At 42.2% G+C, this 13,321-nt stretch overlaps 2 protein-coding genes across 3 annotated transcripts in view; both read left to right on the top strand.

The window, feature by feature from the left end:
• ush1c (Usher syndrome 1C) overlaps nucleotides 1-10,854 on the top strand; it is a 31,328-nt gene extending 20,474 nt beyond the window's left edge. The window contains exons 16-21 of one of the 2 annotated variants that reach the window (XM_052119934.1): nucleotides 569-610; nucleotides 898-951; nucleotides 1,066-1,165; nucleotides 2,393-2,502; nucleotides 9,426-9,481; nucleotides 10,617-10,854. In XM_052119934.1, the coding sequence (XP_051975894.1) occupies nucleotides 569-610; nucleotides 898-951; nucleotides 1,066-1,165; nucleotides 2,393-2,502; nucleotides 9,426-9,481; nucleotides 10,617-10,629 (375 nt within the window). In that variant the 3' untranslated portion in view covers nucleotides 10,630-10,854. Of the gene's footprint in view, nucleotides 1-568; nucleotides 611-897; nucleotides 952-1,065; nucleotides 1,166-2,392; nucleotides 2,503-9,425; nucleotides 9,482-10,244; nucleotides 10,279-10,616 lie in introns of those variants that run through there. The other variant, XM_052119933.1, reaches the window with a different exon arrangement.
• A 680-nt stretch (nucleotides 10,855-11,534) lies between these two features.
• LOC127638414 (ATP-binding cassette sub-family C member 8-like) overlaps nucleotides 11,535-13,321 on the top strand; it is a 101,376-nt gene continuing 99,589 nt past the window's right edge. Inside the window, exon 1 of the mRNA XM_052119935.1 lies at nucleotides 11,535-11,615. Within this exon, the coding sequence (XP_051975895.1) occupies nucleotides 11,592-11,615 (24 nt within the window). The 5' untranslated portion in view covers nucleotides 11,535-11,591. The remainder of the gene's footprint in view (nucleotides 11,616-13,321) is intronic.

The raw sequence follows: 13,321 nt of genomic DNA on the forward strand, positions 1-13,321 counted from the left end.
AAGTGTTCCGTTAGAAGTGCACTCAGTAATATTTTGTTTCTGTTGCGCTGGCTGATACAACAGTTGTCTAGGGCTTTATACTGACACCTATTGGTGTGGAGTGAGCACCATGTTAAAGCAACAGTTTTTGGTTTCTGATTCCATCGTAGAAATTCACTTCTCGCAGCCATAATTAATTTTTTCCAAGAACGAAAATTTCCAATTATATAAGGGTTACTGTGTAATAGGAATAAGTTATTTTACTTTCTTTAGGTGCAACACCTTATAATGAGGAAAAAATACTGAGTGCACCTTTATTGATTATATGCTCTTTAAAGATTGATTTAGAGGTCAACTAATGAGGCATGTTTTTTTAAACACTGACATGGCATGCCTTGAATAGGGAGTAAAAAGAAGCTGCCATTGATTGCATTAGTAGATGTGTCAATTAGATGTATAGTGTATATTCCTTTTATTTTTTTGGAAATTAATGAACAGTTTGTTTTTGCCTGACATAAGACATCTGATTTCTACATCACCTTTTGGCAAACTATTAACATCATCTGCAATTTTCAAATTTGTTTTGCAGGGATTTCAGAAATATGTGGATGAATTTGATCCATATTCCATGGTACTGTAACCCTTGTACTTATTTTTATCACAAGCATAAATGATATGCTGCACAGTTTCACACACTGTATAACCTATGAAATAAAACTTGTTTAAAATTATTTAGCCTTTGTTTAGCATAGGCATGGTTGTATAGGATCACAATAACATAACAGTTATCTTTCCATATCATCAGTTTTCTCTTACCTTTTACCATTTGTAGTTTCTATTACTCAGATCTGACAATGCCACAGTAGTCCTCTGTAGGATCTTTTTAGCGCCTGTGCTTGTGTTTGTCTATGTTAATAGTTCACGGCTGAGCAGATGGCTGGGAAAGATGTGCGACTTTTAAAAATTAAGAAGGTAATGTAAAAATGTAAAGTAACAGATATGTGATGGATATTAATATGTGATTGAATGTCTTATAAAAAATAGATTTGGTGAAAACCGCACTCTGATGTATTTGATATTCTGTAGGAAGGAAAGCTTGATCTGGCTATTGAGGGAGGGATAGATTCCCCTCTGGGAAAGATTGTGGTGTCGTCCATCTATGATGGAGGCGCTGCAGATAAACATGGTAAGCCTTACAAAATGAACATGTTGTAAACTTGCCTAGGCAATCATAACTTTTATTATTGCTCATATTTAGGGTTTGGAGTTTGTTCTAAATTTTGGATGACTGGCTAAATTGTGGTTTGTATATGAACAGGAATAATACCTCAAATGATGTGGCTTGTTGAGTATAGAGAGAGAGCAATTACATTTCTGTAACATTTGAGACCTGAGTATGACTGATGTGTGCATTTTCCATTTCCTTGTATGATTTGTAACTAGTAGCATCTAATAAACATGGCAAATTTTTTGTCCACACATGTGGACAGTGAGACTAAGTTGTGAAATGTTAAATAATACCAAGCTGTAGGATACTATCTTGCTCCCTGTTTAGTGAATATGTCTGCACTGGTCTCAGAACAGTTTGAAATGTACCTTATTTTCATCCTAACTCCATATAAAGCCTCTGAAAGCAAAAATTTTCGGCTTTTGGTTGAACCCATTGAATGCAGTTATATAGGATTTCTAAGGAAAAAATGTGTGAAATTACACATAATGTTCATCAGCGTGGCGTTTCGCCATAATTCTCTAAAATGTAAAAATATGGCATATCGGATGAAACTAGAGACTAATCTTTTCACTCAAGTTTCAATGTAAAAAACTTAATTGAGTTTCTTACTAGATGTAGTTTTGTTGGTGTTTCTCCCAAAGACAAACTCTGCTGTGATTGCCGCCATGTTGTTTTGTCACATGACTCTGTAGGCCAAAAGTTTAACCCTTTACTGAGAGCACAGAGTCTCCTGAACTAAGATCAGTTGGTTTAAATGAATTTAAGTTATGCATTGCATATAGTGAAGCCAAAATACAAGTCCATGAATATGTATGTGGGGTTGCACAAAGGTTATCATTAAAGGAGGAACCCAAGCCATATCTAGGGACAATGAAATATCATGTAGACTTTGGGGTGGGTTCTATCGACTTGGTAATGTAAGCAACCACTCAGAAAATGCTAGCAATCACCTTGAAATGTCCTAGCAACCATCCAAAACTTCTCAGAATATGCAGAGCAATACCCTGGCAACCACCCTAAACATCCTAGAAACATGACATTGATTTTTAAATTTAAATATATATATATAATTACATTCACTTTTATGCATTTTATAATGTTTAGAGGTGGGGTTTTTTGTGTGTGTGTGTTTTTTTTTATCTTTGGTGTCTAATAAAAAATATAACTAATCTGTTATCTCAGGTGGGGTTGTGGAAGGTGATGAGATCATGGCTGTGAATGGAAAGATCCTGACAGATGTGACTCTGGCTGAAGGACAGACCTCTCTGACTCAGGCTTGGCACAGTGGAGGGGTACGGCCAATCAATGCATCCAGTCAATTAAAAGCAAATGACCTGGTCTTGGGCCAGTAAAAACAATTCATTTGGGTCAAACAGTTTGCATATGCACATATTTTCTAAAATAAAAGCTATCCTTCTTATTTATAAAGCGCAACTGTTGGGTCCCATAAGTAAAAATCCCATTCATTTTCTCCATAGACTAATTGATTTTTAATGATAACTCATAAACCTTTAAAGTAGGCGTGCACTGTTGTACTCGATTATCCATTTTAGACGTGTGCAACAGTGCTCATCATTCATTTTGTTGTAATCCTAGCTCACATTTTACCCATTCCACAGATTTCCCCCCACGATCAACACAGATCATGTGGAAAAAAGTGTGTAGATTCTGTGTGACTATATTATAATTATGCATTTGAGTTTTTACATATAAACATTTGCAAATTATTATAGACACTAACTTTCAGTGGTTGATGTTTAGTTCTATCGGTTTGATGGATTGTGTTCATTTATGGACAGAAACTGACGAAAAAGAAAAATTAGTACATAGTGTGATGCTGTGATGATTACTGTAGCAAGCAACATGAAATATAGATGAAGAGTGAAGAGAAACTGTTGCATCAAATTGTGCAAGTCAAGTTGAAATATCCATGAGACACATTATGTGATCTTAAAGGTGGAGTTTCAAGTAGGGTAATGAGATTTAAAATGCACTTTATTAATGGATATTAAGTGTGCAGGAGGTAAAATCGCTGACCACGTCTTCTATTGTGTGCTAGTATTTATTTTCATTTGTACAAACTGCCTCCATCCTTTGTGTAAGTGCTGGTGTGTGTGTGTTAATGGGTGATTTTCATGAAACCTGGTTATATTTAACCCTAAATCATTATAAATAAATATATGTTGCTCAACCCTTTAAGCTCAGATACAGGCCTGCCAATAAAAGAATAAATAAAAAAAAAAATAGGTATAATTTTAAAGCTGAGAAGCTGTACTTTAAAATGCATGTAAGAATTATGACCAAAACTGAGGTTCCGTTTTGATATTATATTAAAGATTTTGCACTGTACATATATTGTAATCGGTAAAAACATCAAACTGTTCAAAGCCACGTGTCATGTCCTTGAAAAATCTCTCAAAGTGTAGAATACAACCAGCCTATTTGTTTTACTCAAAGACTGTAAAGAGAGTTCAATGGAAAGGAGGTGGCGAGAACCAGCTTGACAATATAAATAATATTTGAATTAAAAACTTAAACAAAAGACACAAACATACACATGACGGTCAGCTGCCTGTAAACGATCTTTCTCTGTTGCACCACCATCCGCAGTCTGCCTTTATCCCTCTCAGAGGCTTAATTAGCCTGATAAGGGACCGGGTGTGCAGAATCACCACTGGGAGGGGACAGGGGGAGGGTAACTAACCAAAAAACTACGAAATAATTAAAATGGGGGGGGTACTTCCTGTAACAGTGTAATACCCCCCTAAAAAACAGGCAGTGGGAGAGAGAGAGGAAAGAGTGAGGAAAATAAAAACACTTACTCGCCGGTTCTCTGATACACCATAGCTTGGTCCTCGGCCAGTCCACCACCCTCTAGTGGATGACAGCCGCTCCTCCCCGGGTGGATCGGAGGCAGTCCTCCACCGCATTCTCGGGGAAAAGAAGAGGTCCCCACCGCCCCTGGCAGCGGTTCTCCCGCTCCAGGCGGTCGGCAGTGAGCCCCTCCCCGCTCACGGTTGGTGGTCTCAGACCCCGCCACATTTCAGCGGCTGGTAGGGGTCTCCTCTTCCCCTGGCCCTGACCGCTCCAGGCGAGCATCTCTTTCCGCTTTTATCAGGGAACAAGGGTTACATTTAAGTAACCCGAGACATTCCCTTTACAAAAATCAACACTTCTGATGCTGCGCTGGAAGCACTTTGGGAACGAGAATACCCATGCCACCGCACTGAGGCTGTCTGGACCCCCTACGGTTGTGTAGTGTGCTCACAAGAACATGAGAGGTCTCAGACCCGAGCTTGAGATGTCGACTCAAGGACATAAGAGCCCGGAGTTGCATGAACATCTAAACTATAGAATCTAATGAATGTGTGCGGAAAGGACCAACCTGCCGCATCACAAAATTGTTGCAGAGGGAGACTTCTAGCCAAGGCTTTAGAGGAGGCGAGCCCTCTGGTAGAGTGAGCCCTGATACTTACTGGATAAGCTTGACCGCGCGCCTCGTAGGCCAGGGCAGTAGCGTTCCTCACTCAATGCGACATAGTCTGCTTGGAGGTGGCCACCCCCCGGTTGCGGCTCCCATGGCAAACGAATAGTTGCCCTGACTTACGCCAGTGGCTAGTGTGGTGGACATAAGTCTAAAGGGCACAGATTGGACACAGTCTGTGAAGTTTTTGCTGCTCGTTGCAAATGGCGGGGAGCAGAAGGCTTAGAGAGTGACCGGATGTAGGGTCGCGAAAGGCACGTTAGGCAGGTAGTCAGGATGAGGGTGAAAAATTGCTTTGATCATTCCTGGGGCAAACTCTAAACAGGCTGGCAAAACAGACAGAGCCTGTAGATCCCCAATTCTCTTTAGAGAGGTAATCGCCATAAGAGAAACCATCTTGAGAGTCAGAAGTCTGTCAGATGCTGACTCTAGAGGTTCAAAGGGGGTCTCAACCAGACCCTCAAGGACTATTGCTAAGTCCTATGAAGAGATCCTGGTCCTAGTAGGAGGCCACAGTCACATGGCTCCACGAATGAAGCGAGCGAGTAGAGGATGCCTCCCAAAGGGCACCCCGTCCATCAAGGCGTGGCAAGCCGAAATGGTGGCCACATAGACCCTGAGAGTGGCGGGGCATGTGCCTGCTGACAGTTCTTATTGCAGAAAGTCCAGAACTGACGCAATCTGGCAGTTAACTGGATCTGCATTATGAACTTTTAGTAGAGGGAAACGCATACAGGCGCATTCTGGGCCATGTATGCGCCACCGCATCCGGCCCCAGGGGGGGGCTGGGTGACTCAGGGAGAAGTAGAGGAGACGTTGCGCTGTTCATAGAGGCGAAGAGGTCCTCTTCTGCCCTGTAAAATGTCACCCAGATTTGTTCCAAGTGGAGGGAGCCCTAGCACTTAAAATGGTCTCGATAACCTCAGGAGAAAGCCCTGTGTACCTCAGTTGGTACCCTTCAGGAGCCAAGCATGAAAGGTTCCACAATTCGGGTCGGGGATGAAGTATTGTCCCCTGTGCCTGAGAAAGAAGTTCCTTCCTGTTCGGAATCGCCCAAGGCGAGCCATCGAGGAGAGATATTAACTCAGAGAACCATACCCTGTTCAGCCAGCGCGGCGCTATCAGTATGAGGCAAGACCCTTGCTGGCGAACTCTGGCCAAGACTCCCGGGAGCAGAGAAAGCAATCTGGCAGTTAACTGGATCTGCATTATGAACTTTTAGTAGAGGGAAATGCATACAGGCGCATTCTGGGCCATGTATGCGCCACCGCGTCCAGCCCCAGGGGGGGGCTGGGTGACTCAGGGAGAAGTAGAGGAGACATTGCGCTGTTCATAGAGGTGAAGAGGTCCTCTTCTGCCCTGTAAAATCTCACCCAGATTTGTTCCACTACCTCGGGGTGGAGTTTCCACTCCCCCGTCGGTATTTTCTGTCTGGACAGTAAATCTGCTCCTACTGATGGGCATCCAGGGATATAAACTGCCCTGAGCTTGCCCTGGGCCCCAAGGAGAATAAGACGTGCCAGAAGTTCAGCTGATGGGAACGTGGACCTCCTTGATGGTTTATGTAATAGACTCCTGCTGTATTGCCCACCCGCACATGGCAGCCTCTGGAGGAAGTATTTCAGGGCCAGAAATTCAGCTATCAACTGGAAACAGTTATTGTGACAACCGAGCTTACGACCCTCCCATTCCCCTTGAGCTGGACGACCACTTAAGACCGCTACCCAGCCTGTCAGGAAGGGAGCAGTAGCAGCCTGCGACGACGAGACGCACCTAGAGTGGGATCCAAGGTAAGAAACCGGGGTCTGAACCACATAGAAAGGGAACGAAGCCCGCAGCGCGTAACCTTTATTTGCCTTAGGGGACCGGCCCTTGGATGAAACCCCCTGGCTTTTAGCCATAGCTGGAACGGTCTCATGTGCAGAAGGCCCAAAGGGATGACTGCGGACGCAGACGCCATGAGACCTAGTATTCGTTGATACTGACGAGCAGTGCAACCTTGACCTAGCCTGAACTTGCTCATGGTGTTCTGATTGGAAATGATTCGTGCGGGAGACAATTGTGCCTGCATCGTGATTGAATTCCATATAACCTCCAGATAAGTGATTCCCTGGGTGAGAGAGAGAACGCTCTTTTGACGTTGAGTCTCAGACCCGGAGATACCAGATGAGCTAAGACAATATCCCTGTGCTGAACTGCCAGTTCTTGGAACTACGCTAGGATCAGCCAGTCGTCTATGTAATTCAGAATGCGGATGCCCCGGAGTCGTAAAGGAGCCAGTGCTGCATCCATGCATTTCATGAATGTGCGGGTTAATAGGGCTAGGCTGAATGGAAGAACCCGATACTGGAAGGCTTCGCCCCCCGAAAGCGAACCTCAAGAACTTCCTGTGCTGTGGCGGAATTTCTATATGAAGATATGCGTCCATGAGATCGATGGTGACCAGCCATACGTGATGTTGGGCTTGTGACACGATCGTCTTGATAGTTAGCATCTTGGACTTCAACACTCTGACTGGGCAGTTCAAGCCTTGAAGATCTAAGGTCAGACACAACCCCCCACCCTTCTTGGGAACCAGGAAGTATTCGCTGTAATAACCTGACTCTTTCTCTCGAAGGGGAACATGTTCTATGGCCCCTTAGACCGAGAGATTTCGCAGTTCTTACGACAGTAGAAATGCCTGCTCCGGTTTACGGTAGTAAAAAATATCTGGCAGAAGTTTCCACTCTGCTAGGTACTCTGAGATGGGTATTAATTTAAGACTTCCTGCTGAGGGGGTGTTGAGTGTTCCGTGTCCTGGATAAATGCAGGAAGCAGCGAAACACCCAACTTTACCTCCCGAAACACTATAGGTGGCGGGAATGGAGAGGTTTCGTGGGGGTACCGGGAGGGGCGAAAAGCACGCGCCCCGTTCCGAGGGGAGCTACCCCCACAAGATTAAGTGCAAGACCATCAGGGTTTCTTTCTCTTAGAAATTGGTGTCCTGAGGTCTTGCTTTGGGGGCGGCTGAGGGCAACGCTTTGCTTCTGAGCCTCCCTTCTAGAAGGACTGAGGTGGGTCTGGGTGGCCGACGGGCCCACCCCCTGAGTGCGGCGAGGAAGAAACTGCCCAAAGGCTTCCTTGTGGCTTTCCACCTCTTGGAACCTGGAGATAACTGTGTTCATAGCATCCCCGAATAGGCCAGTAGGCGAAGCGGTACTTGCATTCAGGTCCTTCAGCAGGTCAGCCTGGTACGCCTGTAACACTGCCATCGTGTGCAGAGCAGCACCAGCCTGACCCGCTGCTTGATAAGCCCTCCCCACTAAGATGGAGGTAATTCTGCAAAGCTTTGTGGGGAGCTTTTTTAAGTGACGATAACCATCTACCGGCGGCATCACCGAATCCCCCCGAGCTTCAGCACCCACGATAGTCGAATATGTCAATGTCGAGGGCACGAAGACACAGGAAGTATAAGGATTCCTCCATGAATGAGAATACTTGTTATGGAGGTCATGGAAAAAAAAGGAAGGGACTGCTATAGCATTCCCTTCCCTCTTTTATTTATTCATTTTGGCCACCAGACAGAAATTTGTCTTCTTGTTTGGAGCGTTCAGGCTTATGAGAAGGATCAGCTGGATCTGGGGGGAGAGTGAGGGAAAGGGACGAACCCGTGTCTCGCTCAGCCAGATCCATGAGAGAGAGCCCCACGAATAAAGTGTGGGCGCTGACTCCCGGAAGTAAGCGAGGAGAGCGGGAAGGATTTTGCCCGAAAGCAGATCGCAATGCTCGCACCTGCCGCGCTCCAACGCGAGAGCAGCATGCTCTTCACCCAAACAAACAAAGCAAAACTGATGCGTGTCCCTCTCGGCCATAGAGCGTAAACAAGGGAATACACATCGTTTGCTCTGACTTTCATTCTCTCTCTTTTTAAGAAAGAAGTGAAAGGAGAAAAGGTTCACTGCGCACTGCCTAACCAATTCTAACTCCTAACAGAGGAAAGAAAGTTTGACAGGCTCGTATAAACACACACACACAGACTGATCTCGGAATACAAAGAATCTGACGAAGCTCCGGTGACACATCTATTTATAGCCCAGCCCCAGGTGCATCCAATGATTACACTGGCAGAGGCTATAAATTCCGGTCAATGTTCAGTGACGTGTTACACATATTCATAGCTGGTCACACACATGAAGGTGTTCCCAAAGCGCTTCCAGCGCAGCATCAGAAGTGTAGCTTTTTGTAAAGGGAACATATTTATGGTTATATTATTATGTAATATATAATTTTTATATTATAAACAATATAAAATATTCAAATAAAAATTATTATTATGACTGTATACTGTTAATTATGACTATTCCCATTGTGTTCAATGATGATTGCTCATTACCGTAACACAGTCATTTTTATATGGTATTACAATAACAATATGCTGCTGTACAATGATTTTTTAAAATGTAAATCAGTGTAAATAAAGGGCAGTACCAAAGAAGTACCCCTATGCAATTTTTTTAACATTGCGGTAATGAGAATTGTGGGATACAATATGCGTAAATGTTATTAAAACTATTTAAACTATTTTAAAGGCTCTGAAAATAGGCTTAATTTTTTTATGTGCAAAATATAAGTTTCTTTTGATTTTGGAGTATGACCAGGAAAAGGTCTTGACAGGTTTCGTTTGAATCAATCACCCACATGTGAAAGTCTTGATTGATTGATGTTTGTCTGTTTATGTGTGTGTGTGTGCAGGATTGGATCGACCTGGTGATTGCAGTTTCTCCACCAAAGGAATATGAAGATGAAGTGTACGTATAGTTACATTTCCTTTATATATACGATCCCTAATGGGGGGGGGGCACCACCACCACCACCACCACCACCACACACACACAATGACAGCTCCAATAATGTCAATTCACTTTAATCCAGCTCTATTATGTGGTCTGTTTCCATTATGCTCAGTGAAATAAGCAATCTATAGTGTTAAAGTCTCTCCATTGTGAACCTATCATCTGCTGTATGCCTTCAGCCCTAAAGCAGCATCAGTCAGACCCTCTGCAAAGAAAAAGGTTTTCCAGGGCAGTGCCTCTGTGTACAGACAGGGCTACGTCCTACAGATGAGGTCCCCCCATCCGCCGCCCTGATCAGCCACTACCCCAGTGGTAAAAAAAAAAAAGAAAAAAAGAAAAACTCCCCAAACCTCCCATATACTTCTGCAGTGAACGTTTGCATCATGTACATGTGACACTCTCTTTGTTAATCCCACCCATCTCTGTGGAAAACCAACTGTGCCATCCAAAATAATTGGAATTTGGTGTTCTAATAAAAATAAATGATTCCCGCTTGATATAAGTTACTAAAAGTATTCAATGTTCCATTGTTGAAAGGTAGTGCTCAAAAAGTGCTATTGCGTTCTGTGGTCAAAATCATGTGCAGTTGTTCTGACTGATGTTGTTCAAAGGGACTGTTACATGTCATGATTTGTGCATTGATTATTGCTCCTTTGATCTGTCCTTTTGCTACAGCATGTAAGCTCTGTTTAACAATTTTGGTCTATATTCATGAAAGGGTCTGCCACTGGTTCAAATTCTGAGACTAAAACAAAGGTTTGTGCTTGAAAGCCTATATGGAGGGATTAGTACATTTGAGCATCATTATTGCTTGAAGGCACTTTATTCTGCACTACATGTAATTGCCTGCTGGGCGCAGCAGTTAGTAATATTTTATTCACATTCTGTGTGAACCAATGCAGTGCCATAGTCTTGTTTCATGTTTGTATATTGGTTTTATATATAGCAACCTGCTAATTAATACATTGCTTTATTGTATAATTACTTTTCCTTTTCATATGCGTTCTTCAACTTTTAATGTGTGTTTCAATATTGCTCAAGATCCCTTCCAATCATACTGACTTTTATAATTCTGTCTCTCTTTTTATAGGACGTTCTTTTAAGGACCAGGATTGCACTGAATAGAAGATGCTTGCATGGAAATCAAGAAACATTCCTTAGCAGTGTTTATAATTTAGCAAAACACATGATTCACTTGACTTATTAAACAAATACAATTATTTACGAGCTTAATAAACCAAGCATATGCAAAAGCAAGTTTTAGAAATACACAATGATTCACTGAAAAACTATTTAGGATATATATTGTTGTTGATTTCAAAACAATAAAGATGTAATAAGAAATATGTGTCATTGTTGATTTTTATGTCTACATGATGTACTTGTTAGGTCCTGAAATAAAAAAAACCTTTGTTTTTGGTCACAAGTAGGAGGTAGTATTATGCTGTTGTGACGACATCCTCATCTGCCATCCTGATTGGCCAATTTTCACTAGTAACAATTACACACCTGTCGAATTTGGTTAATGTGCCACCAGACCAGTAGCGAATGATTAGTGGGTCACTTGCTGGATTTGTGTTATTCGAATGCAGTATTTAAAGTTCTATTAATCTAAAACGATAAAAAAAAAAAAATCTGCATTTCACCCAATCTGATTAGGCTGCATGTATTTGAAATGCTATTACCAATATACGCTCTTTGTTTCCCGTTAAATTGAGTTTTACGCTTAATAAATTAATAGCATTACATTGTCGTATTCTGTGTAATTGACAGACAGGTAGTCGCATTGTTATGGTTGAGCGTGTGTTGTCTACGTGACGACTGAATGAAGTGGATTCCATGAGCATCTTTCAAATCGATGTTCGGTAAATTCAACACATATCAGCAGCACCTTGGTTAGTTCCTCCTAGGATAAACTCGGTACCCATGGCACAACCGCGGACAAATATCAGTTATTTTTGACTATGAACCTATTTCCGTGTGAGGAAGCTTATTTTGGACGCCTAGAAGTGAGTTTAGGATCATCACTTGAGGTGGCGGTTTTGTGAAGAACTGGAATTTCGGGATGATGATCACGCGCTACAGACCGGTATGCAAATGCATCTTTTGATTTATAGGCTAAACAATGGTCGCTGTTAGTAATGTAGAAACTTCTTGATCACAAACACACTGGTAACGAACCTCTAAGCACTCAGTGTCATATTTTAGTGTCTGTTTCATTTTCTTTTTGTTTATATTTCGACGATTTCTTTCCTGAAGTTGTTAGGAAAGCTTCATGAGGTTTATTTTTTATATTTTTTTTTTACACATTTGGCTACTACGTCAAGGAAATATGTACTTAACCATTTACTGAAAGCTTTATCATTGCAAGTTTATCCAATTTAACCGGTTTAATAACTAACTTGGACATATCTTTAGTATTGTAACGCTTTTGTTGGTAGTGACGGACGGACAAACAGATGCTGGAGAATTTAGTGGCTGTAGCAGCTCATGCGCAGTGATGTCAATGGAAAGCCTCATCTGTTTATGAAGCCAAATGATCAAAAAATCAATATACTTAAGCCAGAAATCATTTCTCTTTTCGCTTGCGTAATGCAAGGCTACGTGTGTGGATGTATGTTAGAAAGAAAGAAAGAAATATGGAGATGAAATTTTTTTTTTTTTTTGCTCATGGTGTCTCATCTGTATCAAAGTGTATTAGCATATGACTAGCCTTGGCCTCTTTCATGGTACAGTATAATTTGAGGTACAGAGAACATTATTTAGGTGAATCGCACACACACACACACTAAACAAACAACAACAAAAAAACAACAATAATAATAATATGAAATAATGTTTTGCATAAAGAAAATTAATACAATTTTAGGATCAAGATTTTTAGCATTGTGACATTTTCATGATAATTAAGCACATATTCTCACAAATTCGAATTACTGTAATACATTTATTTAAATAGTCAAGAGTATTTCATTCATATTTTTTAAGGTCTGGCCATAAATTCCTTTTTAAGATCTGGCTAAAGAACATAATTTGCCAAACACCCTCGCATAACAAATAGGTTTAATTTAACTTTACTTTGAAAATAAAACATACAATGTAGGGTTATTGTTTATGAAAACAGAGGAAGAACATTTAGATCTGCAAAAGTCTGGAATGCAACCACTCATTCAGATTTGTTCTTCAGAGCCGAGCGGTTGTGTTTAAGCGAGCTGAATTCCTCTGCCGGTCCATTCACCTCTACAGCGGCTTCTCCCCCTCTTGCACTGGTTGAGCGCAGAGAATGCCCCTGGGTGCTTCAGCAGCTTAAATTAGTATATTCTTCCTCTATAAGAGTATATTTCCCATCTAAAAGAGTGGCACTCATGGAGAGCATCTTTTTAAAGATGCCTTTCCGTTTGTGTATATTTCCTGGTTGTCATCATTACCTCTCCGCTTCCCATGGCCACGATCACTGCCTCACGTGCTGGGCGCTGCCGATGTGCTGACAGCGTTCGCGGACGGGTCATGTTGTCACTGCAAGAGCATAATTATGGCAATGTTGCACTCGTGCTCTCCGCCGCGGTCCTTCAACCTATGGGTTTTAGGCTGCGTAGGTTAGCACTGGGAGCGATTTGGGGATTTCAATGTGAGCCGCTCTGCCGGGAAACCCCCCGCGGACCTCCCATTCCCCAGCACACTCATTTGCCCCAGTGAGTTCTGCGATGGAACCGCCGGCTTGTCTTAGAGCGAGTTCGCAATCTCATTCACAGCTTGCAAAGAGGATAAGCTTTTGATCACAGCATCGGAGATCGG

Source organism: Xyrauchen texanus, chromosome 46 (genome assembly GCF_025860055.1).
Source record: "Xyrauchen texanus isolate HMW12.3.18 chromosome 46, RBS_HiC_50CHRs, whole genome shotgun sequence".
In the NCBI taxonomy this organism is placed as follows: Eukaryota; Metazoa; Chordata; class Actinopteri; order Cypriniformes; family Catostomidae; genus Xyrauchen; species Xyrauchen texanus.